The sequence below is a fragment of the Cutaneotrichosporon cavernicola genome, assembly GCF_030864355.1.
Source record: "Cutaneotrichosporon cavernicola HIS019 DNA, chromosome: 3".
Lineage (NCBI taxonomy): Eukaryota > Fungi > Basidiomycota > Tremellomycetes > Trichosporonales > Trichosporonaceae > Cutaneotrichosporon > Cutaneotrichosporon cavernicola.
In genome coordinates, this window is record NC_083395.1 from 2,060,871 (window position 1) to 2,078,479 (window position 17,609).

Genomic DNA, 17,609 nt, shown 5'->3' on the forward strand with positions numbered 1-17,609 from the left:
ATAAAGTTATGGGGGTAAGTGATGGAGAGATTGCAAGATGAGAGATGAGGGGGTGGGAATACCAAACTGTGGTTGGGTAGTGGGGGAGCGCTTGGAGTGACTCCGATTCCGCAGTCGTTACATTAACAGTTGCCACCAATGCCTCAGCCCACCTGGCGGCCAACTCCGCTGATGGCTTAACCCTTTCCAGCTAGCTCAGTCCAATCGGCTGAAGCGACATTGTACGCTCTCGACAGGCGTTGCACGTCGAAGCGAATCAACGCAGGCGCCGAGAAATGCTATGCTATGCACACCCGTTATATAATACAACGTCAGTCGTCGCGCCAGGCGACCTCGCCGCGTGACCACCTCTCAGCCCAAATATTGCGCTTGTGGTATGTCTTACGCGCGGCCTTGAACTCGGCGATGAACGCGTCGAGCGCAGCATCGCGTCCACTCTCGCCCGCCGCAGGTGAGTCCGTGCGGCCCTCGATGAACGTCGTGGCAATCTTCTCGCTGTCGTCGTCCTGCGCGGTGAGGCTGTGCTTCAGGCGCATATGCAGGAACGATGGCCGTTGCCGCTGCTGTCAGCTCGGCGTCGCGGAAACGCACTTGGTACAGGTTGGCCTGGGTCTTCTCAAGCTCGGCCCAATGCGCCTTGAGGGCCTCGGCGTGTGAGTAAGACTGCGCCGTTGCGTCCCGAAGAGCGATGAGCTCGTCGCGCAGCGCGAGGTTTTGTTCTGCCATCAGAAGGGGATAAGTGGGCACGTACGTGCTAGCTCAACATTCTCACGGCCCAGCTGCTCGACCTCCCCAACGAGCTCCTGGACTTCTGGGAGCGAGTAGAGGAATGCCTCGGTGAGTTCCGGGGAGGAGAGGAGGTCCTTGAGGAAAGATGGAGGGTAAGCGGCGAGGGAGGGGAACTGTGCGAGGAGCGGGGTTGACATGGCCGCGTGCAGGGAACTGTGCGCGCGCAGAAGTGGAAGAGAGAGAGAGGGAGAGAGCAGTTGTAATTGTTGATGGTGGTTACAATAAGGCTGCGCGGACAAAGGGTGGGTATGGTGACGACATTGGATAGGATATGAATCAACTGGCCGCCTAAGTGGCGAATGAGGGAAGGTGCTCGTTTACTGATCGCGCCTCTTAAGGTACCATTACAATGAAGAAGCCACCATTAACCCTCTTTACAACCAACATCTGAACCCCACAACGCATCGCATCTCTCATTTCTGCATCTCTCACTCTCTCTTCATCTGTTCAAACTCGACTACCTTGCATATCGCATCAATCTGTCTCTTCCCTCAAATGCCCCAGCAATAGACGATACCATGGGCCCCATAGACGACATTCCAGAGGGCGTCGACCCGACGCTCTGGACCTACAATCACATCAACGAAGAGTAAGCTTTGGATTGTGGCTCAACTTACACAGGCATCTCGCTGCGTTCGAGCATGCACTGTCGCTCCAGGACACCGCACCGACCGAGGGCGACGCTTCACCCGCGATACTAAAGTCGCCACCACTGACTCCCCACGACGCACCGGAATGGTCCCAAGGGGTGGAGAAGCTGACGGCGACGTCGGACTTTGCGGTGGGTGTCCCAAGCTTCACTCCAGTGATCGACTAACGCCCCAGCCGATCCATTCGCGCGTGCGGAAGTAGGTCTCCGCTTAGAACCTCAAACTGCTGCTGCTGCTAACTAAAGGCGCCGATCAGTCGGGCAACAGAGCCTCGGGCTCACATACCACCTCATCCGATGGCCTCTTCTCGTGCGTGCGCAGCTGATCGCGCTGACGACAGATGTTCTTTTTCCTCATCATCTGGCTCGAGTTCAGCGCCTACGTTCTCACCCGCCAAGTGGTGAATGTGTTCGAGTGGCTGTTCGCGTGGCGCGGCATCAAGCGCGTGCTCAAACGGCAGCTGCGCAAATCTAAATCGTATGAGGAGTGGCGCAAGACGGCCAAGGAGCTCGACGACAACCTTGGCTTCGACGACTGGAAGGAGACAGACAATGACGGGTACTTTGACGCGAGCCTTGTCCGGCGTGTCCGTGCGACGCTCTACAAACTCCGCGTCGCCAAGGACACAAGGGCCCTCATGGACGCGTTAAGTATCTGTGTCCGTCCGAACTTTGCCGGTACCGAGAGCGCACGGATGTACTCGGAGACGTTCTACGGCACCAAGACGCTCGTTGAGGCGCACGTCAAGGAAGTGGCTGCCGGCCTCGACTTTGTCCGCACCTCGTCCAGCGTGACGCTTGAGGAGAAGCGCGCATTCTTCCGCCGCCTCAACAAGAATTACGGGACCTCAGCACTGTGCCTGAGTGGCGGCGCGTCGTTCGGGTACTACCACTTTGGCGTAGCGCGCGCCCTCCTCGACCACGGCCTGCTCCCGCGCATCATCACGGGAACGTCTGCTGGCGGCCTGATCGCTGCCCTGGTGTGCACCTACACCGACTCGGAGCTCAAGCAGCTTATTCGGCCCGAACTTGCGGACAAAATCACCGCTCTCGAGGACCCGTTCTCCGTCTGGATCCGCCGATGGATGCAGACGGGCGCCCGCTTCTCCGCCCTCGAGTGGGCGCGGAAGGTGAACTAGCGGAACCTGATCGAAGCTGACGCAAGGCCATGTACTTCACTCGCGGTTCTCTCACGTTCAAGGAGGCATATGAGCGCACTGGTCGTGCCCTCAACGTCTCAGTCGTGCCTGCTGACCGCCACTCGCCCACCATCCTGCTCAACCATCTCACAGCGCCAAATTGCGTCATCTGGTCCGCGATTATTGCCTCCGCTGCTGTACCAGGCATCCTCAACCCCGTCGTGCTCATGGCTAAGGACCGTGACGGCTCGGTGAGGCCGCACAACCTCGGCGGTTCGCGGTTCAAGGACGGGAGCCTGCGCGAGGATATCCCGCTTAGTTCCCTACACACACAGTTCAACTGCAACTTCTCAATCGTCTCGCAGACAAATCCCCACATCCATTTGTTCTTCTTCGCACCGCGTGGCGCCGTTGGGCGGCCTGTGGCGCACCGCAAGGGCCGCGGGTGGCGAGGCGGCTTCATCCTCAGTGCGCTCGAGTCGTACATCAAGCTTGATCTCTCCAAACACTTCAAGGTCATCCGCGACTTGGACCTTCTCCCGCAGCTCCTCCAGAGTGACTGGAGTGGTGTCTTCCTGCAGCGCTTTTTCGGCGACCTCAACCTCATCCCCAAGAGCCGCCTCCTTGACTGGTTGCACATCCTCGACGACCCGGACCGCAAGGGCCTGGAGCGCATGATTCTCGTCGGACAGCGTGCTACTTGGCCGACGGTCCACATGGTGCACAACCGTGCCAAGATCGAGAACGCGATCTACCGCGGGCGCGCCGAGGTGCGCATGGCTCTGGCACGTGAACGGCCAAGCGCGGCGCCAACGGGTACGATGCCGATCGAGTCGGACGCGGACACAGCAATCGCACTTCGTGCGCGTCGTGCCGACGGGCAGGGGAGTGGGAGCGGCCGTCGGAGACGTCCCGACCGCCTGCAGATCCCTCGCAACCTGAATGTCACGGATGTGCAGGCCGTCACCTCTTCGAACGAGCTCCTCCGCTCAAACACTGCGCCGTCGTTCGGCGACACGTTCCGCCAAATGCGCAGCTCACCACTCGCCGCGTTCGGGCTCAAGAACCGTTCCCGGTCACGGCGCAGCCTCTCAGCCTGGCTCGGCGGAGGATCCGATTCGAGCCTTTCGGACGATGAAGTCGACCTCGGCACTCCCGAGTGGCGCGCGGACGCCGCTGCGGCCGGGAATGGCTTAAACGGCGACGACGTCTTTCTCGACTCGGGCGAGGTAAGCGCAGCCATGCCCGACTCTGCAGCCGATCCATCGCAGGATGGGAGCGCATCGGATCCATAAGCATTTCAACGAATCATAAGCCACTGCATGTATCTATCATTACAAGTCGGGGTTGTTCTCGAGGGCCTCGAGACGTGCGATCTGCGCGTCGCGCCGCGCCGTACGCCAGCGCGAGAGCTGTGCGTCCTCGTGCGGCCGGAAACCAAAGATCTTGGGGTCATACCGCTCGGCCTTGAGTGCCGCCTTGGCAGTAGAGATGGCCCCCACGCCTGCAGGCTCGCGGCGCAGGTCAGAGCGGTCGCTCACGCTCGGCTGACCCTTGCTGGGGATCATCTGGGGATAATTCATGAACAGCATGTGTGGGAAGGTTGTGCCAAAGTACGCGCCGTCGATGCTGCCGTGCCTGTTGCTCTTGGGCGAGTAAATGTCCTCGCAGCGGGGGCAGTAAAGCTTGACGGGCTTCTGGAATGGAATGTCGGTCAGGCCAACAGGAAGGAGGGGCTGCGAGTAGCAGTAGACACGGGGGCAGCGGCCAAAGTCGGCCTTACGGTACTTGTCGAGCTGGAGTTAGCGGGTTCGAGGACGGAGGGAGGGTAACCGTGGTGGAAGCACGATGTCAAAACGGCTGGCAAACGCAGGCGAAGCAAGAGCGGCACGGCGCATCTCGACCGGCGAAGAGTCTGCCGCAGTGGGTAGGCTTGGGATCTTGGGGGAGAAGACAATGCCAAGACTGGCACGCACATCACCTCTATCCACCCAACCTTCCAAGCGTCCATCACCTCGCGACTTCTTCACTTCGCTTCCCAAGCCCCAATCCGAACTCACCATCTTTTGAAGCCCGCGGGTGGTGATCACGTAGCGCGCGTGGATGAGGCCATACAGGAATCTCGCCGACGACTCGACCGTGTCGCGCGTCTCTTCGTCGAGGTCGCCATCGTCTGGCGTCAGGGGGGGTTTCCTGGAGCGCCTCTACATTCTAGGGTCGTCCTCTACTCCCCGGGAGTCCCATACAAATGAGAACAGAAAGAGACGAGAGGTGGAAGGTGGAGGAAGGCGTGAAAGCGCGACTAACCTAGCGTGTCGGTGATCAAGTCCAGTGCGCGCTGGTACTCGCTCACGACCTCCCCGTTAAGTCCCGTAAGGTTGAACCGGTCTAGGATGTAGTCCTCGTCGACCTCTGCGAAGTATTCCTACCATCAGTTCTGTTCATGTTTGGTCCGCACATTCCCCTTGGTCGAGAGGAACCAGCTGATCCACCTATCCGTCAGCAACATCATGGGACATCTTACGAGTTGGCGTAATCGCTGTCGGTGCCCGTTGAGAGGTCGTCCATGATATATCTCGCAAGAGGATGGATGTAAGATCAAGATCGAGTTGAGAGTTGCAAGTTGAGAGGATTGCCGATTGTTCCCCAAGCCACGCGTGCCTGAGATTTGGTGGCCATGTCCAGCCTGGCCAGCGCATTCCGCCATCCCACCATCCACCATCTCTAAACCACCATGTCCGTAGCTGGTCCCTCGCGACCTCCAACTCAGGTTACGGCCCCATCGACGTCGGGCGACTCGGAGTCTATCGTTCCTCCTCGTGTTGGGCCTGATGTGGCTGTCCTGCGCGAGCTGGGGAAGCAGGCGCTCGTCGAGGCCCTCAATGAGGTAGGTCGTTTGTGTTGTGGGGCTGACGGCAGGTGCAAGGTACCAAGACGCTTGTGTTGGATTCGGCGTTAGCGGGGCCGCTTGGCCTCGTAACGGACGTTGCGAGCTTGAAGGTGGGTCGGTCGTTCTGCGGTGTGTCCTCGCTAGTCGCGAGATGTGCCAATCGCCAGCCGTCACCGACGTCTGGCCTCATGGGCACTCTAGCCCACTCCGCTCCTCCTCGTCAACAAAGCTGACACCAGCACCACGGCGTCGACAAGATGTTCTGGCTCGAGCCCGGCCCGCTCAACGTCTCGACCCGCAATGTGGTATGGCTCTGCCGCCCGAAGCGCGCACACATGCGCATCATCGCCGAGCAGGTCCGCGCCGCCCCCGGCCTCGTCTATACAGTCCTCCTCGTTCCCCGCGTCACCGAGCTGTGCCGGAGAGTACTGGAAGATGAAGGCGTCGTCGGCGACATAACCCTGGCCGAGTTCAAGCTTGAGCTCATTCCGATCGAGAACGACGTACTGAGCCTCGAGCTCGATGACGTTGCGCGCGATATCTTCCTCCGCGGAGACGACACGCCTATCTACTACTCGGCCCTCGCGCTTGGTACGCTGCAACGCGCGTTCGGGAGCATCCCACGAGTTCTGGCCAAAGGTGATGCGGCGCAGAAACTCGCCGCCCTGCTGAACCGGCATAAGCCTGACGTGCCGCCCAGCGAGCACATCGACAGCTTGATCATCATCGATCGCGCCGTCGACTGGGTCACGCCCATGTGTACCCAGCTCACTTATGAGGGCATGCTCGACGAGTTTATCGGCATCCACCACGCTCACATGGAGGTCGACCCCAAGCTGCTTGATCCCAACGCCAGCGCCGGCAAGAAGAGGAAGCACCACCTCTCCTCGGCGGATAGGCTCTTTGGCGATCTGCGCGATCTCAACTTTGCGGTTGTGGGGAGCAGGCTCAGCAAGCTCGCACGCCGCCTCGAGACCGACTACGGCGGCGCCAAGAACCTCAAGAGCGTCACCCAGATGCGCGACTTTGTCGGCAAGCTTGGCGGGCTCAAGAGTGAGCAGGAGAGTCTGCGCCTGCGTGAGTGTCTCTAACGCTTATCGATCAAGTCAAGCATTGGTGTCCCTCCCGTTGCAAGCTGACTCCAGACACCAGCCTTGCGGAGCAGCTCATGCCCCTTACCCAAACGGACGAGTTCAACAAGACGCTCGAGGCACAGCAGAACCTCGTGGCGGGGTTCGACCCAGCCGCACAGCTTGTGATCATCGAGGACCTGCTTGCGCAAGAAGCGAGCATGCCAGCCGTCCTTCGCAGCGCAGTGCTCATGTCCTTAACTGCGGGCGGTATCCGTCCAAAGCCTCTCGAGGCGTTCAAGCGCGACTTCCTCCAGACGTACGGTTACCACCACCTGCCCCTCCTCGTATCTCTGCAAGAGTTAGGCCTGCTTGTGCGCGCTCCCTCGCCCGCCCAGCCGCCTCTCTCTGTCCGCAAGTCGCTTCGCCTGGTCGTAGACGACGTCGACGACGCCAACCCCAAAGACATCTCGTACGCGTATTCCGGGTACGCGCCGGCGAGTATCCGCCTCGTGCAGGCGGCTTCTCAGCGCAGTGGGTTGAGCGGCGACAAGGCCGACGTGGTGCGCATGGAGGGCCGGCGGCCCATCACGGGCTTCCGCGGGCTCGAGGACGCCGTCGCAGCCCTCCCTGGTGCAAGCTCGGACTCTGGGCCGGTTGGCCGTCACGCGGCCGGGACGACGCTCGTCTTCTTCCTTGGCGGTTGCACGTATGCCGAGATTAGTGCGCTGCGCTTCATGAGCAGCCAGGGTGGGCGGCAGTTTATGGTCGCGACAACGGGTATGGTTAATGGCACGACGCTGCTCAAGAGCTTTGGCGATGCGGATCCGGTGCCGCTAGAGCAGCAGCGATAGTGATAGCAAGCGCAGCTGCTACATTCAGGTTACCCGAATGGCAGCTGCGATTGAGCAGAACTAGACTAGTTGTACATATGAATACACTTAGAGCTGTCCGGCATCCTAATCCAACCCCACCAACACGCTGCCCACTCGTCCTTCCTGCCAAGCTGTGAGGACACCATTGAAGTCGAGGCGGAGGAGGAGCTGTTCAACGTGTCGGCCAGCCACCTCACCCTCGTCAAGGCGGCTCTTGCTCATAAGCCCAACGCGGCGGCTCAGACTCGCCCTCGAAATACTTGCGCGAGTGGACACCGAGCCCGTGGCACTCGCGCTGCCGCTCATGCTCGTGTCGGCGACAGGCGGCGGAGCCTGCGACTCGAGCAGGAGGCGGAAGAGGTCCGCGACAATGTCGTGGAGTGTCTGGAGTGAGCTGAGTCTTCGGGGCACAGCTCAACGTGCAAATCCAACTTACATCGTTGACCTCGTCGACCACCTTTGCACGCTCGCCGACCACGTCCCCCTCGTCGTCGGACAGCAGTTCGGGGAGCACATCCCCGCCCCACCGCTCAACGAGTCCGCAGAAACCCTTACACGTGTCGAGAATATCCCTCACCAACAACGCGCTCTCGCGGTCCGCTATCAGCAGCCCCTCACGCAGGAACGCCAGGTGTCGCGCATGCATTTGTCTGAGGTCAGCGCCGTCTCCTCTGTACCCACCGCAATGTCAAGAAGTCGAGATACGCCGTGCCACGACCCGGAGTCCCGCCGTCCCCCAACGTGTCGAGGAGACGACGGTGCTGTGTCCCGACAATGTCCGCCATGAAGTGCCCGAGGAGCTGGTCGAGGACGAATAACATCCCCCTCACGAGTCCCCAAGACGAGCGGGCGAGCGCACTTCGTCGTGCCTGCTCCTCGGCGTCGGCGCCACCTTCGTGAGTGCCCGTGTACAGTCTCCGCCTCCTCTGTGCGTGACTTAGAGCCGTCCAGACGTCCAGAACACGGGCGTGGGCGTCACGCAACGCGAGGAGGTACGCATGCATCTCACCGTATGCTGCGAGGGCCGGCGGCGTCATGAAGAGGTTGAGCGGCCACGAGACGGTGGCTGTGAGATGGATCGGGGCGCCGAGGAGGGCCGGAGCAAAGAGGCCGCGCACATCTTCCGACTTTGGTGGGATGAGGAGCGAGGAGGGTTTTAATGGGCCCTGTGGCATCGTCCAGTGCAGCGCCTCGAGACCCTTGTCGCGCTCGACGTCCGTCCCGACTGAGGCGCGGAGGAGCGCCAGGTCCAAGTCGTGCTGGCGGATGACGGAAGACGAGCTCGTGGGGTTGGCGGTCACGAGGCGGTCGTGTCGCAGGCGAGCGATTTCGCGGATCACGTTGAGGGCAAAGTCGGCATCGCGCGTGAGGAAGTAGTTTGCGCTGATGTCAGCGAAGGAGACGACAGGCAGCTATTCGGCAATTGGTCAGTTGCCGCACTCACAATCCTTCAATGGCATCGGCGACTTGCTTGCCAGTGAGGATGTGCGTCCACAGCCACTCGCCGACGTCGGCACGCACACACTGCAGCGCCTTGTTTAGCCCGCCAGGGTCAGAGGCCATGACACGCTGTCGTGCGGGCTCGGTGACGGCGCGCGGGAGGGCACGACCCTCGCGTTTGAGCGTAGCGGCGACCCTCCCCACATAAAGGATGCTCTCGCGCGCGCTTCCGCCAACGCTGGTGGGAAGGAGGTCCGGGTTGAGACGGTACAGCCTGTGGGGTGGATCTGCTCCTGCGTCGAGGCCAAGGGCTGGTGCGGCAGGAGAAGAGGACTCTGGTGCGAGCCCATCAAGGAGGAAGACGCAGAGGTGGGAGAGGAATAGGCGCCACACGGCGCCGAGGAGGGCGGTGTATATCCTCCGCAAGGTCGTGTGGCCTGAAGAGGAAAGGGTAGAGAGGTGGGAGAGGAGCTCGCCTGGCGTTGGGGGGAGGGAATGGATGAGAGCGGTGAGTGAGGCGAGTGGGGCGTGCCACTCGTCAAAAGTGGCTAAGAGAAGTGAGAGGGGGACGTAGGCGCCAGAGTCGGAGGGCTGGACCACCGCGTTGTCACGCGCGAGGATACGCGCCTCTGTCTCCACCAGGAGGTCGATGTACTCGTCCAGCACGCCACACACCGCACCAGCCAGGACAGCGGTGTATTGTCCAACCCCGGCTTCGTGTGGTTCACCTGGTCGGGGTTTGTGGAGAACCGCGCCGCGCGCCGCGCCTTGGGTGCTGTGAGCCCAGTCGCGTACTGTGCGGTAGTCACCCGCGAGACGGCCGAGGGTGGCCAGCGTCGCTACCTCGCCGGGGTGGAGGTGTTCGGCGAGGGCGGGGGCCACGCCTAACGGCGTGATAAGGGAGGAGGGGTAGCCGCCGAGGACGAGGAGGACCTCTGCGAGCATGGTGAATGTCAGACGCGTCTTTGTTGTTGCAGATCACAGATAGGATGGGTTCAGGAACGTAATTGCCACGCGACCTTGAGGTACAGATCCTGAACCGGACAGTTTTGATTGTGGCGCTGGGATAGACGTTGGGAGAACCCAACTGCTTGTCTCGAAGCTGCTAGACATCGGAATCTCTCAAACACCAGTTAGTATCGTGAGAGAGGTAACGTGATATTATTAGTGGATATGTTAGACCTGGGTGGGGATGTGTGGTGACGATGTCTAGCTCGGTAAATGCGGCACTTGGTTGGTTCACCTACCTTCATCTCCTCGCTGGGCTTACCGCATCTCGATCAAGACATTTCTTCCCCTTCGAGCTCGATCCCTCCTATATGGGGACAGCTTCCACATGCTCGGGGATACTTGAAGTGTTTAGCTTGAGGAAGGGGTAGCGTTGCTGACATATGTCAGTTGACATGGCCCACCCCAGCAAGACTAATCCGACAACCCAAATCCTATGCATATGTTCTACCAAGATTATTCAACTATACCACTTGGATATTCCCATAGAAATATCAAAACCCATTGCAGACTTGCATGGTGAGAGATATGGACGACTGCTTGACCCAGGTGGCTCAGTAATCAAACCTAATAACATTAATCAAACCTAATAACATTACAACCTAGTTCAAATGACCACGTGGGTAATAAGCGGGAGTAAACATTCGACGCGCGTCATGCAATGTTGCAGTGAGTACAAAGTCAACCCCACACAGCTCTTGCTCATCTTCCCATCTCATGCCTCCCTCCAGAACACCAGACGGAATGAACGGTGAGCTGTGAGCGGCTGCTATTAGCTGACATCAGTCACGATCAAGCACGCGGGCAAGTCGTATCCCGTCGACGTCGACGTCGCCGCGCCAGCGACCGCCTTCAAGCAGTCGATCTACCAGCTCACCGGCGTCCCGACTGGTACGTCTACCGACAAGGAAGGAGCCCACTAACCTCAGACCGCATGAAAGTCATGATCAAGGGTATCCTCAAGGACGACGCCGACATGTCCAAGCTCGGCCTCAAGCCTGTAGGTTAACCGCACTTGAACCAGCTAACGGACAGGGCCAGGTCATTACCGTGTGTACCTAAGCGAACTGTGGCAGAACTAATGCCAGGTCGTCGGCACTGCCGGCCCACTGCCTGAGGCGCCGCAGCAGACTGTCGTCTTCAGTGTGTATTTGCGTGAGCCCGCTGACGTACAGTTGAGGACATGGACGACTCAGATCTCGCCCTTATGGTGAGTACCTCCTACTTCACGGGCCCCAGCTAACCGCAGACCCGCTCCCCACCAGGCCTCGTCAACCTCGGCAACACTTGCTACCTTAATTCGACCCTCCAGGCTCTGCGCGCGGTGCCGCAGCTTCAGACTGCGCTAGAAAAGTGAGCTCCCCAGGCTGTTACCTCCCACTGATCCCAGCTTCTCAAGCAGCAGCGGACCAGAGAGCCGGCTTACGATGTCGGTCAAGAACCTGTACTCGGGCATGGCGCAGACAACCGAGCCGGTCACTCCTTTCGCTTTGATCTCCAATCTCCGCACCCTGGCGCCTCAATTTGCCGAGCAGGACCAGCGGGGTGGCTTTGCTCAGCAGGGTGGGTGGTGGGGGTAGCATCGCTGATGGCAGACGCGGACGAGGCGTGGACGCAGGTGGTGTCGGCGCTCCGCTCATCGCTCCCCGGCCAGAACGCACAGGGGTCGTTCGTCGACGACTGGATGTCGATTGAGCTCACGAAGACGCTTTCGACACCAGAGGCGCCGGACGAGGCCCCATCGACGTCCACAGAGAAGGCACTCAAGCTGTCGTGCAACATCTCGATCAACACCAACTTCTTGATGTCCGGTATCATGGACGTGAGCTCGGGGCAAGCGACTCAATGCTGACAGAAAGAGCCTTGATGAGCAGATCGAGAAGAACAGTACGTCTTTGGGCCGCTCGGTTATGTACAACCAGAAGACGCGCATCTCGAGACTCCCTGGCTACCTCGTCGTGCACCTCGTGCGCTTCTACTGGCGCCGCGACATCCAGTGAGCTGAGAACATTGGAGCCAGAGGCTGACCTCCAGAAAGAAGGCGAAGATCATGCGCAAGGTCAAGTTCCCGCTCCAGCTGGACGCTCTCGACATCGCCACGGACGAGCTTCGGGAAAAGCTCGGCCCCGTCAACGCAGAAGTGAAGCAGGTGCTCAATGAGCGGGATGACCGAGCCAAGGTTGCCAAGCGCGCAAAGGCCAAGAACGCCCCCGCCGACGAGAAGACAGAGGATCAGCACCGCGAGGAGGAGCACAAAAAGGTCGCCGAGCTCATCGAGAAGGCTGGAGTTGCACCGGGCACGAGTTCGTCGGGCATGTACGAGCTGTGTGGTGAGTCGATGGCCAAGGACGGGTGCTGACGAGCAGCCATGGTTACGCACAAGGGTGCGTCGGCCGACTCGGGACACTACATCGGCTGGGCGCGCAAGGAGGGCGGGTTCGTGCCGTCTGGCGAAGAGGAGTGGTACAAGTTCGACGGTGAGTAAGAAGGAGGTTGCCAGATTGCGAGTAAGGAGAGGCTGACGCCAGACGACAAGGTTTCGGAAGTGACGGCGGACAAGATCACGTCAATGGACGGTGGCGGCGAGGATTCGGTCGCATACATCCTCCTCTACCGGTACGTCTTGCTGTTAATCTCGGACTCGACTGACTCGCAGCTCTGTCGACATCTAGAAAGTCTAGACACGATTCGGCTGCATCCCTTCCCCATCGTTCCGTTCTGTACCCAGCAGCCTTATGCATACGCTTCATGACAATGGTTTGTGCCGTGTAGCTGCACGTGGGCATGTAGTGAGTGAGGTACGATGTTACTAGGATGAGCCTATGGGGTGTGAGTGAGACTGTTAGGCGGATGGATGTGGAGGCCAAGAGGTGGTCTGGGTCCACGAAACCCCCCAGACGCTACTGATGGGTGCCGAGCCACTTTTACTTCCACTTCCACGTCGACATCCTCGACAACATTGTGTTGAACGAGGAACGATTTCGATGGGTACACTTGACTGTACCGGCCTCGTACGGCTGTGGTTGCTGACGCCGAGTTGTACCTACCTGTGCGTTAATCGGGTGCGAGACTGTCGGGCGAGAGACAGGTCGGGGTCAACAGAAGCACCTTGTATTCACATTCCGTTACCATCTTTAAACCTGTGTAACCCTACCAACTTTTGAACACGTGAACACCCCAGACTGGTGGCGGCTGCAAAAGTGACAGTACGATATGGTCACTATGGTCCGAGCTCGTTTTTCAGTGGCGTGTGTGGGGTTTGCTTACACCCTCACGGAGACGGATTTCGAACGCCGCCGCCACTGCACGGTGACGAGACACTGAAATGGCTGATTCCTTTTGGAATGGAATCAAACTGGTCAGATCGGGTGGTGCCTGAACAATCTGCCACTCCACACAAGCCACACAAGCCACACAAAGCAAAGCGGCATGTCGACTTGGCTGATCGTTCAGTTTCCCTTTTCTTTTGTCAATGAGATCGGTACTTGAGTACTTGAGTGACATGGTGAGATGAACAGCTGGCCCGATACCCTTACCCCAGGTGGATGCGCGCCACCACCTCCCTCAAACTGACCGGAGCGGGCGGCTCGGAGGTATCGTGAGTCCTGTTCACCGGGTTGGATTGGGCATCTCGGCGGTGGCGTATCGCATCCCCCCACACAGAGGACCGCAACCCATGGCTTTGGACATATCCCGCCATCACTATACACCCTCGTACGAGCCGATGTGGGCGCGATCATCCACATACCGTCCAAGACAATGGACGCATGGGGCACATCACCCAAGTCCGAAGGGAGAGGGAGCAGGGAGCCAAGGGGGGCTGTGGTGGTCACACTCCCCTCAATCTGACCGAACCGCGCGGGGCGGGGCAGACATACTCAGCCATTGTTCATTCGAGTCAAGTTCTTGGATGCATGGACGTGTTGGGTTGCAAAGTCTGCGATTTTGACGGTACAGTGGAGCCCGATTTCGCATATAAGCACAACCAGGAGACGCTCTTTAGACCCATCAACAACATCAACTCCTCTTCACAACAGCTCCTCCAGCCTACCCAACCAACCCACCCAACCCAACCAACCAACCCAACAATGTCGGCCTTCACCACCGTTTTCGAGCAGCCCAAGAACTACGAGTCGGACGACAACTGGTACCCCCCAGCCCTCTGGTGCACCATCGCCTAAGTAAGCAACGCAAAACTCAGTTGTCCAAGCTAATTGACAGGCGATCCGCTCACGTGCGCGACCTTCGACGGTCCCCATCGTTCCAATACATTAGTCGCAACGATGCATATATTTAGTCTCTAAACTCCACCTTCTTTCTGCTTCTTGGGTCCTGATATAATTCAGTCATTGAGCCTGGGCTGCCCATTAGGTCGTAGCGGTAGCATTCATGAAGAATGTCTCGAGCGCGAAGGGAACAGGTGTATGGTTACCCGTCCTTAATCGCCTTCCCTTGATGCTCAGAGGAATTGCTCCTTCGGGCATTCCCCACTGGTGTTGAATGCCCAACCACCGCGGAAATGTCGACGCACTTGAAAGGGATGAGGGGCCACACTGACGGAGAACGCAGGTTCCCTGATTATACTGGGGACAATCATCTGCATATATGAACAGTTACGAAGTATGTACGAAGGCATTTATTATAGAAGTAATCTCAGCATCTCAGGTTACCAGAACCGAGATCCATCTCAAACAACCGAGTGCTCCACGGTCACGGCAATGCGAGTTCCACTAGGACAATTCTCTGACAATCTCTCGTCTTTGGCGCCGCATCCGCTAACACGACGTTCCTCCTCCCACGCAGGCCCCGTGAGAGTCACAATTGTGGATCCCAGCATCGGGATTTCCACTGTCCTCCTTGTTAGCTCAGCTTTCATCTCAAACTCACTCTCTGTGCCTCACGTTGACGACGCGCTTGACAAACCGCCACACGTTTAGGTACTGGCCCACAGCGTCTTCACCGAAGCTGAAGAAGGCGAACACACTCATTGCGTATAGCACAGAGAGGTAGAAGGGCACATCTAGTGTTGTGGCCCCGTTGAAGAACTCTTCAGGGAACTGGGAAACGAGACCAAAGTTGCTGTGGGTGCGGTCCCAGCTTGCGGTCGGCTGGAGTTCGCCTGGGTGGCCGACCAGCAGGAAGAGAATGTTGAAGACCGTGGCGAACATCAATAGGATGCTATCTGTGACCGCGAGTCCCAGCAGGCGAAGGTAGACACCAGTTGTGAGGCCAGATCCAGAGAGGATTGAGCGAAACTGTGCGCGACGAACAAAGAACCAGTGAATGGAGAGAGCTGCTGTCAGTTGGGGACCCGGGTGTTTGCCTCACAGGCGTAAAAGAGAGAGGCACAGGCAATGAGGGTGGGGAGGATGAATCGAATTACCAGTGTTGGCCAGGAGCTAACGGAGGGGATCATTGGACCCCACGTCTCCGCGATGTCGTAGCGATGGCCTTGTACTGTGTAATTGACGGGCAACATGATGAGAGGGCAGACCACACACAGAAAGAGCTCCTCGGCATAGCGGTACCGCTTCCGCGGTTGATCCAGCACAAGGTTGCGTTTTGGTGATGCGACAGAGGCCAAGCGCCTCATCTGAGCAAGAGAGCAAAGCGGGACGGTATACAACAAGAGCATGTGGACACGAGCGCCTGTCGGTAAGATTAGCCCATTCGCAGACTTACTGATGTCGCTCCAGATGGGAGCGCTGTCGACGAAGTTGTCGGCCCACACCAAGGTGTTGACCAGAGTCACGAAGTGGGTTAACCACAGCCAGCCGATGAGACAAACGAGGGGAGCATTGCGAGCCCTCCAGTGCCAGGGAGCTGGGATAAGAAGAAGCACGAGGCAAACAGAGCTCCAAAAAGGATACTCGGGACGGCGCATGGTGAGTTGGGCAATGTAGAGTAATATGCAGTGGGGGAAATGAGGACAGCGAGTGAGAAGGGGTTTCAATAGGGGACTATGGGGTGTTGCCACCTTTATGCACCACAGGAACAAAGAGGACTCTCTCGAGACGGAGCAGGGTGTAATGTATATTACATAAGAGTATCTGAAAGCTGAGCCTTGAGGGCACATGCAGCACGCGCTTTGTTCTCTGGCTACTGAACTGCCCAGTTAGTAACATTACCATGAAGGGCGTGAACGTACGGAGGGGGTCCCTGAAGTCTGCGAGTAAGCTTCGCAACACGGAGAATAGAATCAACTTACGCTTTTGGCTGTTGTGGCGGAAGCCGATCTTGGTGCGGAAGTGCTCCCTTGCCTTCTGGTCCTTGAAAGACTTGCCCTGCTTCTTCGCCCAGTTAGCCTCCCCGGCGTTGCGCGCTTTGACCACATCGAGGCCGCGCCCAAAGGCACCATGGCCACCAGCCACCGGAACCAAAGCAGCGCTCGGATCTGCGAGACGCTGACGAACGGCAGCGACCTTCGCGCGAACAGGATCGTCCGAGTCCATTGGCGCACCGCGCAGTCGCTGAGCGTAATACACCTTGAGGGAGCGATGACCAAGAACACGACCCGACGGTAGCACCAAGGACAGACCATCACCTGCAATGCGTGGCACCTGTGGTCAACTGCGTGCGTTATTATCCACATACCTCCACGCCAAACGCATCATCGCCTCCATCCTCGTCAACATCTTCCCACTCAGACTGGTCCGACGCGAGGCCGCCCCCGAAATCGTAGAAATCAGCCAGCTCGACACGATCTTCCTCAGTTTCGTAAGCGATCTTGCAGTGGGCCTTGTCGATCATGTGCTTGCGGACGGCGGCGAGACTGCTAAATTCCTTTCCGCCATTCGGGCAGAACAAGCACAAGTTTCCAATTGCCACCTTCTCACCAAGATACGCAAGCAGTCCGCTCAGGTCAATAAGAAGGTCGCGGTCGGGGACGAAGAAACTATGCGCTCGTGACATGTGCTCCAGGTTGCTCTGGGCATCTGTGGACCGATGGTTGCAGAACAGACAGTCGTTTGGGTTGATGCGCCGCCGCGATGCTGCGATACGAGCCTCGATGTCGCTGTCGGCGTCGGCTTCGGCATCCGAATCCACATCGTTGTCCAAATCGCTGTCGACGCCTTCGCCAGACATCACCTCCGCGCCACTGCTTGGCCACATGGCTACGTCGCCCTCGTGGTTCCCCTCGTGACCAACATTGTCCAGCAGGGGTGCTGCCGACGGGCCTTGGTCGGCTTGGTGTAAAGTGTCGCGTGCCAGACTAGCCTCGCGATCCCGGTGCTTCTTGGACAGGACGTGAGAGCGGAATGAGTTCTCAGACGAGAATGCCTTGCTAATACATCAGCTCTGCGGTTCCCATGTTCTCACTTGCAAGACGAGCAAAACATGCCCCTTGGGTCTGGCCGCACAGCGTTTTGCTCACGGCGCTCGATGACCTTTTCATTGAAGGCCTGAGCGGCGACAGGAGGAAGGTTCGCCACTCGACGCTTCATGTTGTAGCGATGCCAGTCAGTCCCGAAATGGGAACGCTGTTCTTCAGCGGTCTCGAAAGCGATTCGGCATGATATGCAGGTGAACATGGTGGGCTAGAGGGATTGCGATGTAAGAGAGTAATGAAAATCAAGTATTGATGAGAAAGAGAATGAAGATGAAGAGTTGAGTTGTGAGCCGAGTCAGTTGAAGCTTCACTAATTCTGAATTGGAAACTGATGAGAAAGCAAAATCACGTGATTCAATATTTGGTTGGCCACTCCTCCACCTCCACTTTGGGGGTTCTCGAAATCTTCGCTGCTTTAT

At 58.5% G+C, this 17,609-nt stretch overlaps 8 protein-coding genes across 8 annotated transcripts; 3 read left to right on the forward strand and 5 right to left on the reverse strand.

The window, feature by feature from the left end:
- Positions 1-311: 311 nt before the first annotated feature.
- Positions 312-926, reverse strand: CcaverHIS019_0307760 (uncharacterized protein; the record flags this gene model as incomplete). Its single annotated transcript, XM_060599260.1, has 3 exons — positions 312-560; positions 592-719; positions 752-926. 3 exons carry the CDS (start codon positions 924-926, stop codon positions 312-314), a joined length of 552 nt encoding a protein of 183 aa, XP_060455971.1.
- Positions 927-1,307: 381 nt separating this feature from the next.
- Positions 1,308-3,872, forward strand: CcaverHIS019_0307770 (uncharacterized protein; the record flags this gene model as incomplete). The annotated part of the gene is made up of 6 exons (XM_060599261.1): positions 1,308-1,378; positions 1,411-1,570; positions 1,615-1,637; positions 1,685-1,748; positions 1,780-2,568; positions 2,604-3,872. The coding sequence occupies 6 exons, from the start codon at positions 1,308-1,310 to the stop codon at positions 3,870-3,872; spliced, it is 2,376 nt and encodes a 791-aa protein (XP_060455972.1).
- A 39-nt stretch (positions 3,873-3,911) lies between these two features.
- Positions 3,912-5,145, reverse strand: CKB2 (uncharacterized protein; the record flags this gene model as incomplete). Its single annotated transcript, XM_060599262.1, has 5 exons — positions 3,912-4,373; positions 4,638-4,750; positions 4,885-5,002; positions 5,036-5,069; positions 5,102-5,145. 5 exons carry the CDS (start codon positions 5,143-5,145, stop codon positions 3,912-3,914), a joined length of 771 nt encoding a protein of 256 aa, XP_060455973.1.
- Positions 5,146-5,311: 166 nt separating this feature from the next.
- VPS33 (uncharacterized protein) lies at positions 5,312-7,391 on the forward strand (the record flags this gene model as incomplete). Its single annotated transcript, XM_060599263.1, has 4 exons — positions 5,312-5,464; positions 5,497-5,577; positions 5,707-6,544; positions 6,613-7,391. 4 exons carry the CDS (start codon positions 5,312-5,314, stop codon positions 7,389-7,391), a joined length of 1,851 nt encoding a protein of 616 aa, XP_060455974.1.
- A 105-nt stretch (positions 7,392-7,496) lies between these two features.
- On the reverse strand, positions 7,497-9,797 carry CcaverHIS019_0307800 (uncharacterized protein; the record flags this gene model as incomplete). The annotated part of the gene is made up of 4 exons (XM_060599264.1): positions 7,497-7,796; positions 7,849-8,062; positions 8,094-8,795; positions 8,857-9,797. 4 exons carry the CDS (start codon positions 9,795-9,797, stop codon positions 7,497-7,499), a joined length of 2,157 nt encoding a protein of 718 aa, XP_060455975.1.
- A 780-nt stretch (positions 9,798-10,577) lies between these two features.
- UBP6 (uncharacterized protein) lies at positions 10,578-12,532 on the forward strand (the record flags this gene model as incomplete). Its single annotated transcript, XM_060599265.1, has 14 exons — positions 10,578-10,611; positions 10,647-10,751; positions 10,790-10,860; positions 10,896-10,910; positions 10,949-11,003; positions 11,036-11,070; positions 11,110-11,213; positions 11,251-11,423; positions 11,456-11,682; positions 11,720-11,856; positions 11,895-12,190; positions 12,227-12,337; positions 12,389-12,476; positions 12,517-12,532. The coding sequence occupies 14 exons, from the start codon at positions 10,578-10,580 to the stop codon at positions 12,530-12,532; spliced, it is 1,467 nt and encodes a 488-aa protein (XP_060455976.1).
- Positions 12,533-14,635: 2,103 nt separating this feature from the next.
- CcaverHIS019_0307820 (uncharacterized protein) lies at positions 14,636-15,380 on the reverse strand (the record flags this gene model as incomplete). Its single annotated transcript, XM_060599266.1, has 3 exons — positions 14,636-14,716; positions 14,762-15,153; positions 15,362-15,380. The coding sequence occupies 3 exons, from the start codon at positions 15,378-15,380 to the stop codon at positions 14,636-14,638; spliced, it is 492 nt and encodes a 163-aa protein (XP_060455977.1).
- A 579-nt stretch (positions 15,381-15,959) lies between these two features.
- On the reverse strand, positions 15,960-17,392 carry REI1 (uncharacterized protein; the record flags this gene model as incomplete). Its single annotated transcript, XM_060599268.1, has 5 exons — positions 15,960-15,967; positions 16,009-16,026; positions 16,069-16,420; positions 16,455-17,145; positions 17,181-17,392. 5 exons carry the CDS (start codon positions 17,390-17,392, stop codon positions 15,960-15,962), a joined length of 1,281 nt encoding a protein of 426 aa, XP_060455978.1.
- Positions 17,393-17,609: the final 217 nt, after the last annotated feature.